At 55.3% G+C, this 10,605-nt stretch overlaps 5 protein-coding genes across 5 annotated transcripts; 1 reads left to right on the top strand and 4 right to left on the bottom strand.

The window, feature by feature from the left end:
- Positions 1-1,056: 1,056 nt before the first annotated feature.
- RPS6 (40S ribosomal protein eS6) lies at positions 1,057-2,176 on the bottom strand (the record flags this gene model as incomplete). Its single annotated transcript, XM_071058807.1, has 6 exons — positions 1,057-1,152; positions 1,208-1,375; positions 1,506-1,868; positions 1,921-1,927; positions 1,983-2,062; positions 2,171-2,176. The coding sequence occupies 6 exons, from the start codon at positions 2,174-2,176 to the stop codon at positions 1,057-1,059; spliced, it is 720 nt and encodes a 239-aa protein (XP_070914908.1).
- Positions 2,177-2,678: 502 nt separating this feature from the next.
- Positions 2,679-4,071, top strand: DPH1 (Diphthamide biosynthesis protein 1; the record flags this gene model as incomplete). Its single annotated transcript, XM_071058806.1, has 2 exons — positions 2,679-2,856; positions 2,912-4,071. The coding sequence occupies 2 exons, from the start codon at positions 2,679-2,681 to the stop codon at positions 4,069-4,071; spliced, it is 1,338 nt and encodes a 445-aa protein (XP_070914907.1).
- A 314-nt stretch (positions 4,072-4,385) lies between these two features.
- On the bottom strand, positions 4,386-4,880 carry MFIFM68171_03384 (Sister chromatid cohesion protein Ctf8; the record flags this gene model as incomplete). The annotated part of the gene is made up of 1 exon (XM_071058805.1): positions 4,386-4,880. One exon carries the CDS (start codon positions 4,878-4,880, stop codon positions 4,386-4,388), a length of 495 nt encoding a protein of 164 aa, XP_070914906.1.
- Positions 4,881-5,564: 684 nt separating this feature from the next.
- Positions 5,565-6,840, bottom strand: MFIFM68171_03383 (Aldose 1-epimerase; the record flags this gene model as incomplete). The annotated part of the gene is made up of 2 exons (XM_071058804.1): positions 5,565-5,941; positions 6,000-6,840. 2 exons carry the CDS (start codon positions 6,838-6,840, stop codon positions 5,565-5,567), a joined length of 1,218 nt encoding a protein of 405 aa, XP_070914905.1.
- Positions 6,841-8,192: 1,352 nt separating this feature from the next.
- Positions 8,193-10,056, bottom strand: VMA2 (Vacuolar ATP synthase subunit B; the record flags this gene model as incomplete). Its single annotated transcript, XM_071058803.1, has 7 exons — positions 8,193-8,997; positions 9,050-9,375; positions 9,426-9,587; positions 9,641-9,676; positions 9,739-9,758; positions 9,817-9,901; positions 9,958-10,056. The coding sequence occupies 7 exons, from the start codon at positions 10,054-10,056 to the stop codon at positions 8,193-8,195; spliced, it is 1,533 nt and encodes a 510-aa protein (XP_070914904.1).
- Positions 10,057-10,605: the final 549 nt, after the last annotated feature.

Raw genomic sequence — 10,605 nt, 5'->3', positions numbered from 1 at the left:
CGCCGCGCGCAACACGACGGCAAACTGGTGGCCCCACTTCAGCCGAAAGGAGGGGTCCAGGGGGCTGAGGAGTTGCGGCTGTCTGGAGCCCGCAGGCATCGTGCCACGGCCAACACGCTTCCAGCTGCTCTCTTACCTATTTCTGGGAAATTGGGCTCAGCTAACAGCATGCAGTGAAGCGCAGCGGCGAGACGCCAAGGAGGTTGCTGAATTCCAGAAACCGATCCCCAGCGGAGGTCAGGCCAGACAAGGGAAGATGGGCAGATTCAGCCTTGCGTAACTAGTTGCATATTCTCGGCATGAATAAGAACACCTCCGACATTGAGTATGCGAACAGCAAAGCCTTGTCTCGGAACTCGACAGGCTAGAACAGGTAGATAGATACCGCCAGCCTCACAGATTATCTATTCAGAAGCCGGAGTAAGCGCCCAGAAAATACCAGTATTACCAAGAGCAATGATGCAAGCTGTGGCGGCAAAGGAACACCGGCCGTTTATGTTACCACGTTGCCCATCTTGCCCACCAGCCACCCATCACTGATTAGAGAACGTCTTGTCGTTACTGGATTTCAGCCAACGAATCACGCCCGGTTCCAACCCGCCTGCTTGGAACATGTCTCAGCTGCGCACCCTTCTTATCCAAGATAACCCCCAGTCAGAGATGGATCGCCTAAAAGTTTTCGACTACTGGCTTGGCTGAGGATGGCTTTGTTAGGGTAACGGGTTGCATAAGCTTGGCAACCAACCTACCACACGGGCAATGTCACCAGATATAGAGGGATGTTAAAAGATAAAATCAAAGCTGGTATCGTCGCTCAGACCACATAAAACCTGATGTAATGCGGGTATTTCTTCGTAGCTCTCTGACGCGGCTTTGCTCAGCCTTACGGCGAGGCCAAAAACCAACGCCAAGACATGACGCTCAAAGCAACGACTCATTCTCGAGATTTCGTGAAAGCTCTCTATGCCATGTACACGTCCTAGATGAGTCGGCAAGCAAGTACGCCATGATCCTGTTCCGAAAGCACCCAGAGACCCATTACCAAACGCCCAACTTTTACTTGCGCATCGAGCTGGCTCTCCGCTTGCGGAGATCGGCCTTCTGAGCCTTGGCCTCGGCGACACGCTTAGCCAGGATCTGGGCGTACTCGTTCTACGTAATGGTCAGCACTAGTCAACCCTGATCTGATGCGGAATTGTTGACGTACCGCCTCGTCCTTCACCTTCTCGGCCTGGCGGCGCTTGAGCGCAATGCGGTGGCGCTTGTGCTGCAGGCGCTGGGGAGTAACCAGACGCTGGATGCGAGGAGCCTTGGTGTAGGCCTTCTTCCCCTCGCCCTTGGGCTGGACCTCGCGCCGGATGACGTACTTGCGGACCTAATTTCCGAGCAAAAATTCCGTATTAGCCTCCGACCGTGGATCTCAGACTCTACCCGAACTGCGCGATGGATATCGACGCAGCTCCAGGGCAGGCGATGACGGGAATGAGTTGGCACGTGGCACATACATCGTCATCCTTGCTGAGGCCGAAGAACCGCCGAATCTTGGTGGCACGCTTGGGGCCGAGGCGCTTGGGGTGGACGGTGTCGGTAAGGCCGGGAATGTCCTGCTCGCCTTGCTTGACGATGGACAGAGCGAGGACAGAGAGATCGTTGCCGACGATGCAACCGCGGACCGACTTGCGCTTGCGCTCACCGGTGCGGCGGGGGCGGTAGCACGAGTGGCCGTCGCTGAGGAGGAGGCGGACACGGGTAGGAGCGATGACACCCTGCTTCATCGGGAAACCCTGCTTGTCGTTGCCACCGGTGATGCGGAGAATGTAGCCCTTCCACTCATCGCCGAGCGGGTCGCCAGGCACCTCAGCGCCCATCTGGTCGAGTCAGCAAGTCTGCCAAAGATTCGTGGATCGGTATCGAACATACGCGCTTCCTGCAACAGAAAGTCAGTTGACAGCATTCAGGACGAAAAGTAACCCAAGACATACTCATAGAAGTGCCTCAGCTTGCGCTCATCTTCCACCTCGATGAGCTTCTGCGAGCCGTTCGCCGGGTGCGAAATGTTCAGCTATTTTGGTAAGTCAGCAACGATGCATTTCTAGAGAAAACGGCGTTGTGCAATTCGGTCAAGTTGCTCTCCCCGACCGAGTCACTTCGGTAAAATTCCAATTCGTACCTTCATGGTGCCGGTATTTGCTGAACGGCCGTCGTTGATGATGCGGACAGAGACTGGAGAAATCGAAGCGAAGGGTTTTGTGTGCACTCCCACCAGGAAAAGATCTTAGGGCACAATTGCTGCAGGTTCTGATTGGCCAAGATTTGATGGCACCCACTTCTCCGAATCAAGTGGGTCTCCATTTGGCCCAGCCTTGCTCGCTTGTGGGTCTCGGGGAAGAGTGGACAGTTAAAGGCTCAACATACAGTAATATGTAGACTATAGGAACCAACCTGGTGGAAAAGGCACCGAAGTCAATAAATACAGCGGGTGCGAGACGATATAATCTGTGTTCCCGAACAGCATACTACAGCTTATTGTGTTGAAGCAGCCCCGATAGCACTCCACAGGGGCTTTTGGCTGGTTCCTGCTCGCTCGTCCCTGTCCGGCCAAACCATTGCCCCCCGCCTACCCAGAAACGCGAGGTGACAAAGCACTTCCAACTTTGTGCTAGAATCTGTTCTCTGCCATGGAGGAGGATCGCGTTCTTGTCAATTTGGGCATTGCTGACGATATCGAAGAGAGCCAAGCCGCTCAAAATGTGGTTAAACAACCAAAAAAACGCTTCGTCGGCAGACGGGCTGCAGCCGAGGCGTCCAAGTCTGCCTCTAGCAATACGTCGATCGAAGACAGCGGAGCCATTCAAGGTACCGGGGACTCTATTCGCAAATTGCAGGAATGGAAGCTGATCTGCCGTCACAGTCGCGCAGCCAAGGAGGGCACCGAGACTGCTTAACCAAGTCCCCCCAGAGATCCTAAACGATGAGGCACTGAAAGCGGCGATAGCCCTTCTTCCGCCAAACTATTCGTTTGAGATACCCAAGACCATTCACCGTATCCGCACGCTCGGTGCCAAGAGGGTAGCGTTACAAATGCCCGAAGGTCTTCTGCTGTTCGCCACCACCATCTCAGACATTCTCACGCAGTTCTGTCCCGGCATCGAGACGCTGATCATGGGTGATGTTACGTACGGGGCGTGCTGCATCGATGACTACACCGCGCGGGCCATGGGGTGCGACCTGCTGGTGCACTACGCTCACAGCTGTCTCATCCCAGTGGATGTGACCAAGATCAAGACGCTCTATGTGTTTGTCGACATCAGCATCGACACGTCCCACCTAGTTGCCACGCTAGAACGGAACTTTTCTCCCGGAAAGACGATTGCCATGGTGGGAACGATCCAGTTCAACGCCACAATCCATGGGGTGCGGTCGACGCTGGAGAAGGCGGGCTTCAAGGTGATTGTGCCTCAGATTGCGCCTCTCTCGAAAGGCGAGATCCTGGGCTGCACATCACCAAATCTTTCTACGTACACCGATAGCCCCGTGGATCTGATCCTATACCTTGGGGATGGCCGCTTTCACCTTGAAAGTGTCATGATCCACAATCCGGAGATCCCGGCTTACCGGTACGACCCGTACTCGCGTAAACTGACGCACGAGACGTACGGCCACGGCGAGATGCAGGACCTCAGACGGGATGCTATCCGGACGGCAAAGTCGGCCAAGAAATGGGGCCTCATCCTTGGGTCACTGGGAAGGCAAGGGAATCCGCACACCATGGCTCTTATCGAGAGCAAGCTCAAGCAAATGGGCATTCCGTTTGTCAACCTGCTACTCAGCGAGATCTTCCCGGGCAAGCTGGCGCTGATGAACGACGTCGAGTGCTGGGTGCAGGTGGCGTGCCCGAGACTGAGCATCGACTGGGGATATGCCTTCCCCCGTCCGCTGCTTACCCCGTACGAGGCGCTGGTTGCGCTGGAGGAGAAGGAGGACTGGGGTAAGGGGGCATATCCAATGGATTACTACGGCAAAGAAGGGCTCGGTAGAGCAAAGCCCGCCGCTCCCGTAGCAGCCAGCTAGCATTAAATAGCAGCGAGTCGAGTCAGATGTGTCTAGTGACTTGTCTCAGCGTGAAATCACAGATCTTTCTCACGCTCCATTTCCTAGTAGGTCTATGCTATGTGAAAGCCCGCTTTAAAGTCTGGCAACTTCCTTCTCGCCCACCCAGCCCAAGCGTCTCTTCTTAGTACACCATTCCCTGGAGTCACGCACTCGGACTCTCCGGGGAGACACTCCTCACCTCACGCTACGCACAATACCCCCCCGTTCCCAATGCGACATATCCAACCCAGCCCAGTAACCCCCATCCCATCTTCCCTCCAACCCAACACCGTCTACTCCTCACTCCCAACCGGCTCCGGCCTCGCAGAAAACACAACCTTCCATTTGACAATGTCAACAACCTCCAACTCCTCCTCACTCGCCCCTCCTTCTCCGTCCCTCTCCTTAACCCCGTCCATACCCGTCCTCCTCTTCCGCACAACCGCCACGGCCCGCGGTAACTTCTTCACCTCCCCCTGCAGGCGCTGGTGCTCGCCGACGTACATGTAGACGCGCTTCATCCAGGCCGTTTCGTTGCTCTCGGGATGGTGGTCTGGGAAGTAGAGGCGGCCGATGGGGATTGGATTTGTATCTGGACTTGAGGTGGAAGGCGAGGGTGGCTGGTTTTGCTGTATGGGAGGCAGATTGATCGTCCCTTGCAGCTCAAGGAGCGCCAAACCGGAGGGGGTCTGGAGGAGGGTTGGGAGCGGGTTGATTAGTGGCGATGGGGAGGAGATGGGGTGTTTGGGGCGTGGGTGGAGGGTTATTGATTGTGTTGAGAGTGGCATTGGTTTAGAAATCCTTGAGATTGGTGTGGATGTCCTCAGGGGTTTAGTTAGTTGGTTGCTTGGAGGGGAGTGACGGTGATGTTGCTGCGACCGATTGGACGCGCGCAGGTGTTTGGTGGTTTTATTGACGCGGTTTATATTTATGACTTGGCGCTTGAGAGTGGAATACTAGAAAGTCTGCATATATTTAGGTTTGTGAAGAGCTGGTTTGCGCGTTTTGAGGGGACTTTGGGTGATCGTATTGTGTTTAAGAAACGACTGAAGCGGTTGCAACGACCCGACTTAAAGAAAATTGCCCCACTTTTGCCATACCGAGGAGCTATTGAGACTCAGCTGTGCTCCGAGTTCACCTTCACCTTCGAAGATCCAACTCAGGAGCGGAGGACCCCAGATGACGTATGAATAAGCATAATGGGTGTGACCTTAGCAGTTGCTCAGACATACAACTTTGTGGTATTAATAACTGCGCGTTGCGCTGCTGCTAGCGTATCCACAGGTCTTACTGCAGAAAGCCGGCGCAAACTGAATAGCCACTACCATGGTGCCAAAACAAACCGTATTACACGGGCAACGTCATGAAGAATAACATCTTTCCCCGCCCCAAACGCCTGAGCTACCAAATCCAGGCCACCGGATATATCGAGCCGTCCACCAGCACCACTAGAAAACTCGACTACCACCTCCTTACTCCACCGAAAATCGGTGGCTAACCTGCAGTACATACGGGTCACCGCCTGGTTCAAACACCTGCTTGCCCAGGCGGCCCCACTCGGGGTGGTTGATCCCATCGATCCAATCCTGCACCTCGAGCACAACACAACCGTACTGAGGCACGGTTCGTGGGAACAAAGGCTCAGTGCCGTCCTCAGTTCCATGCAGCCCCTGCGTCTTCTTGAGCGCAAATGATCCGTTCTGGCCGCCGCAGGAGTACATCTGGAAGGCGTCCTGGTCCGTGTAGATATCGAGTTTGATGCCGGACCAGGCCGAGGACAGGCTAGCGACAAGAGAGCTGGGGGCACGCCAGTCTTGGGGTCCGGGGCGATTGACGAGGTAGCAGTTGTCTGTTTTGTTTGCATAAGAATGGGGAAAGAGTAAGCTCTTCGGGATGAACAAACATACCATAGCCGGTGCAGTTGAACCCGCAGTTCCCGTGAATCTCGGGGTCGGAAAAGCTGTAGCCGATTTGTTTTGGCTCGCTCCAGAAGTCGTTGACTGAGCCCTTGGCATTGGCCAGGATGTTGCCGGTGGGTATCAGGATATTGTCGACCTCGACCCGCTGGCCGCTGTAGGGCAGGTAGAACGTGTGGTTCAGCACCGTGTTGGTCTCGTTATTGGCAAATCCGTCCAAGTTCCAGTACGTGTGACTACTCAGCATGATGGGCGTCTTCTTGGTCGTGGCGATGGCCACCATCTTGGCGTCCCAAGTCATCTTGCCGACCGTGTACGTAATGTAGGATATGACCTCGCCCGGGAATCCTTCTTTGCCGTCGGGGTCGATAATGGAAAAGGTGACGCTGTTTTCGGTGTGGGCGACGACACTGAAATTCCGCCAGTCCCAGCCATCCGGGCCACCGTGGAGGGTATTGATACCATCCGGATGCTCGGCGGTGGGGTGCTCGTTTGCTGCGACCGTGTATTTCTCTCCGTCCAACTCAAAGGTGCTATTCTTGATGCGGTTGGCATAGCGGCCGGGAACGCCGCCAAGATGTGGGTGTTGCCTATCAATGCTGTAATAGCTGGCGTTGTCGAAGCCCATGACCACGTCACGCTGAATTCCGTACCGGTCGTTGACTAAGAGATCGGAAATGGATGCACCGTAAGGCACAAAGGCGGCCGCAATGCCCTCGCCATATATCCAGTACTTTCCGTTCTCATCCGGTTCGTATCCAGACGAAGACTCAGCCAGGACTGTATTCAGCAGCGGCAGCAATGCTGCGCTGAAGAGTATGTGTATATGCATGGTGGCGGTCGATGAGCCGGATTGGATCACCAGTGACTCGAATCGCGCAACGCAGTACGAGCAATGGGACGCGTGGGAGGGTTGGGGGGTCGGACATGAAGGAAGAAGTAAAATGTGAAATGGGAGAAGGAGGATTAATACCGGTCCAGGGCTCACAGTATGAGCTCACACCCGCTGGGGCCTGGATTGAAAGTGAATAGCAGGGTACTGTACATGCAGGCGGGGGAGAGCACGGTGAATGTAACTTTGAGTTTGGATGAACACCAACTCCGCATTGGTGGCAGGCGGTTGGTAATCTGCAAGAGCTTAGATGAACCCGGGTCGGTTGCGCGCTGCACAATTCGGCCCTGTTGTTTCCCCTCCAGGCGCGCTCGAATATGGGCTTCATCCACCAAGACCCGGTAAACGGGCCAGACCGTAGCACGGTGCTATGCTGTGAAACGACAGCGGCAAGTTAGCTCAAGAAATTCCCGGAATGCGACTCGTGGATGAGAGACCGGAACCCCCCCCGGCGCCTCTACCAACGCAGATCGCAACATCTCCATTCTCCTAAAGAGGAAGTTGGGAACCTCACATGGTTGCGGGGTGCAGACCTCACTGCTACTCTCTGCAAGCGAGCTTGGGCCTCTTGCAACTCCAATCCAGACGGGACCGCGTTACTCGGGACCTTGAATTCCTGGCTCCCGGTCCCGGCTCATCTCCATTGCATCTCGGCTGCTTACCGCCGGCAGGTCTCGTTACGGGCTGGCTCACAATGGGAGCATGAGGATTTGGGAAAATTTCGGGCCCTGGAATGACGTTAAGCGATTGGAGCGGCTGTGGCTTTTGGTAGGCGCTCTCGGGTGCGGGGCGACTCAACAACCCTGGTCACTAATAAAGCTTGTATCAATGCCAAGGCTTGATGGATGATGCAGCCATGCATTGCGAGAGGTGTAAGTGAGCCAAGTTGATGTCGGTATCATGATGCAAGAAGGCTGGTTGACTTCTGAACGAATTGCTCTATGCCTACTCAATTCTGCATTCGCCTGCTAGCTTGACGGAGGGGAGGGTGGATAAGAGACTGCCTGATCGCTTCACTTCCGGCCCGAGTTTTGGCTGGGTGACGCAGGGCAGCCGAGAGGTTACAGGCGCCCCAATGGCAGCCCTGTACGGTACATGTATCTTAGGCGACTCAAGACGGGATGGATGATGGCAAAGAAGTCTAGTGAATTCCAGTCTGCAACCCCACCAACCACATCCCCCAGCCGATCATATACACGCACGTCTTGCGTTACCGCCACATAATAAGCCTCCGAGGACACGCGTTTGAACATGCTAAAGAGGGAAAAAGCCATAGTCACCCGTCGTCCCAATCATGCATCGATCAGATTCTCCTCTGGCGCCGCTGTGTCTCTGGTATCCTTGGTCGGCGCCTTGCCCTTGCCCTTCCGGTCCGCGGGTGTTCTCTGGTAGAACTCGTTGATAATCTTGGCCGGGATACGGTTGAGCATGTCCTTGCGGTAAATGCGCAGTAAACTCCACGCAAGGTCCAGAGACTCAAAAATCGTCCGCGACTCGTACGGGCCCTGGCTGATAAAGCTGCGCTCGAACTTGTCAAGGAACTCGAGCGAGAGCTTGTCTTCGGCAGATAATGCCTCCTCGCCGACGACAGCCTTCATCGCCGCCGCGTCACGGCCGATGGCATACTTTGCATATAGCTGGTTCGATACATCGCCGTGGTCCTTGCGAGTCATACCCTCACCAATGGCAGACTTCATCAGACGGGACAAGGACGGCAGTACGTTGATGGGAGGATAAATGCCGCGGTTGTACAGGCCACGGTCGACAAAGATCTGGCCCTCGGTAATGTAACCTGTCAAGTCAGGAATAGGATGCGTGATATCGTCGTTGGGCATGGTGAGAATCGGGATCTGCGTGATGGATCCGTTCCGGCCCTGAACACGACCGGCACGCTCGTAGATGGTGGACAAATCTGTGTACATATAACCGGGAAAACCGCGACGGCCTGGTACTTCTTCTCGAGCTGCCGACACCTCACGAAGCGCGTCGCAGTAGGCCGAAAGATCGGTGAGAATAACCAGCACGTGTTTCTCGAGCTGGTACGCGTAGTACTCGGCGGTTGTAAGCGCGAGACGGGGTGTAATGATGCGTTCGATGCTATCGGGTGGTTAGCAAGAACCCTAGCGTGCCTTGAGTCCCCGGAACCTACGTTGGGTCGTTGGCAAGGTTGAGGAACAACGTGGTGCGCTCCAAGCTCCCGTTCTCCTCAAAGTCGCGGGTGAAGAAACGGGCAGTCTCCAAGTTGACACCCATGGCCGCAAACACGATCGAGAAATTCTCCTCGTGGCCATCATGGACACCTTTGTTCGTCACACCTTCGCGCTGGACCAGGCCGGCCTGCCGGCAAATCTGGGCAGCGATTTCGTTGTGCGGCAGACCGGCGGCCGAGAAAATAGGGATCTTTTGCCCACGCGCGATCGAGTTCATGGTATCAATCGCCGAGATACCAGTCGAGATCATCTCCTCGGGGTAGACCTATGCTGTCTTAACATCGTGCCTAGGGTGCATGGCAGTGGACGTCATACTCTTGAGTAGGGATTGATAGGGCTGCCGTTGATATCCAAGAATTCTTCGGCGAGCACCTTGGGCCCCTTGTCGATTGCACGCCCTGAGCCATCGAAGATGCGGCCCAGCATGTCTTCTGACACGCCGAGCTTCAAACTCTCTCCTGTGAACTCAACCCGGGTCTTGCCCCGAATCAGCTAACTGAAGGCCCGCTTCATATTGGCTTCTTGCTCACCTTCTTCACATCGATACCCGAAGTGCCCTCGAAAACCTGCTCAATCGATCAGCGGTTCTGCGTCGTCGGGGCAAATTAAATAGGGCGTGCGTTCTAACCTGCACAATCGCTCGGTTCCCTGCGCAGCGCATATGGGTTAGGATGTATCACACCAATGCGGGATGTGGAGCACCAACCTCGAGCCTCCAAAACCTGACCGGAGCGCTCCGTCCCGTCCGGGAGGGTGAGTGTCACGATCTCATTGTATCTTGGGGATTTGACCTGGGAGAGCGGTTAGGGAATGCGCATTTCGCGGAAATGGCGTGGGGTGGGCTAACGTTGTCGAGGATGACGAGGGGTCCGTTGACACCACCAACAGTGTTGTAGCGGATCCTAGGCGTCACTCGGTAAGACGACGATTCCCGGGGGTCGCTCATTGTGAGGGCGGATCTGCGAGGCTCGTGCAGGTTGAAAAATCTGTGTAGGTCTTGATGCTGAGTCGGCGGGCACTCTAGACGGCGCTTGAGGTTGGTAGGTGGTTGACGAAGGGTTGTCGCCTTTTCGTCAGGCAAAGCTCCGCCGAGTTGAAGTCGCAAGCTCCCCAAGCTGGGACATCGATGCTGGGCTTCCTTGCCAGGCCCCGCAATCGATCCCATGTGCGGCACAGCCACACCCCGAACCAACTGAAAGGCACGGATGTGAGATGCGACTGTCCGAAATAACTTGGGCAGTAGATGAGTATTTTGCTAAGCCGATGGATTACGGCTCTCTTGGCCAAGAAAGCAGGAGAACTTACCTAACTGGACCGTAATATCTCTTTATCATAGCTTCGAACCTTTCTGCCTCGCTACAGAATCGCTATGCGCACCGTGCACCGTTGTTGAAACTCGCACTATCATCTCCCTGGAACCAGTGTGGCGCCCGGCGGCTTTCCGCGGCGGGCAACACAAGCCATCAAATCTGCCCCCAAGACCGTAGCTGCTAAG

This window comes from Madurella fahalii, assembly GCF_045866475.1.
Source record: "Madurella fahalii IFM 68171 DNA, scaffold_2, whole genome shotgun sequence".
NCBI classification, from domain to species: domain Eukaryota; kingdom Fungi; phylum Ascomycota; class Sordariomycetes; order Sordariales; genus Madurella; species Madurella fahalii.
Note: the sequence above shows the minus strand (reverse complement) of the source record. Positions and strands in the feature narration are given on the sequence as shown.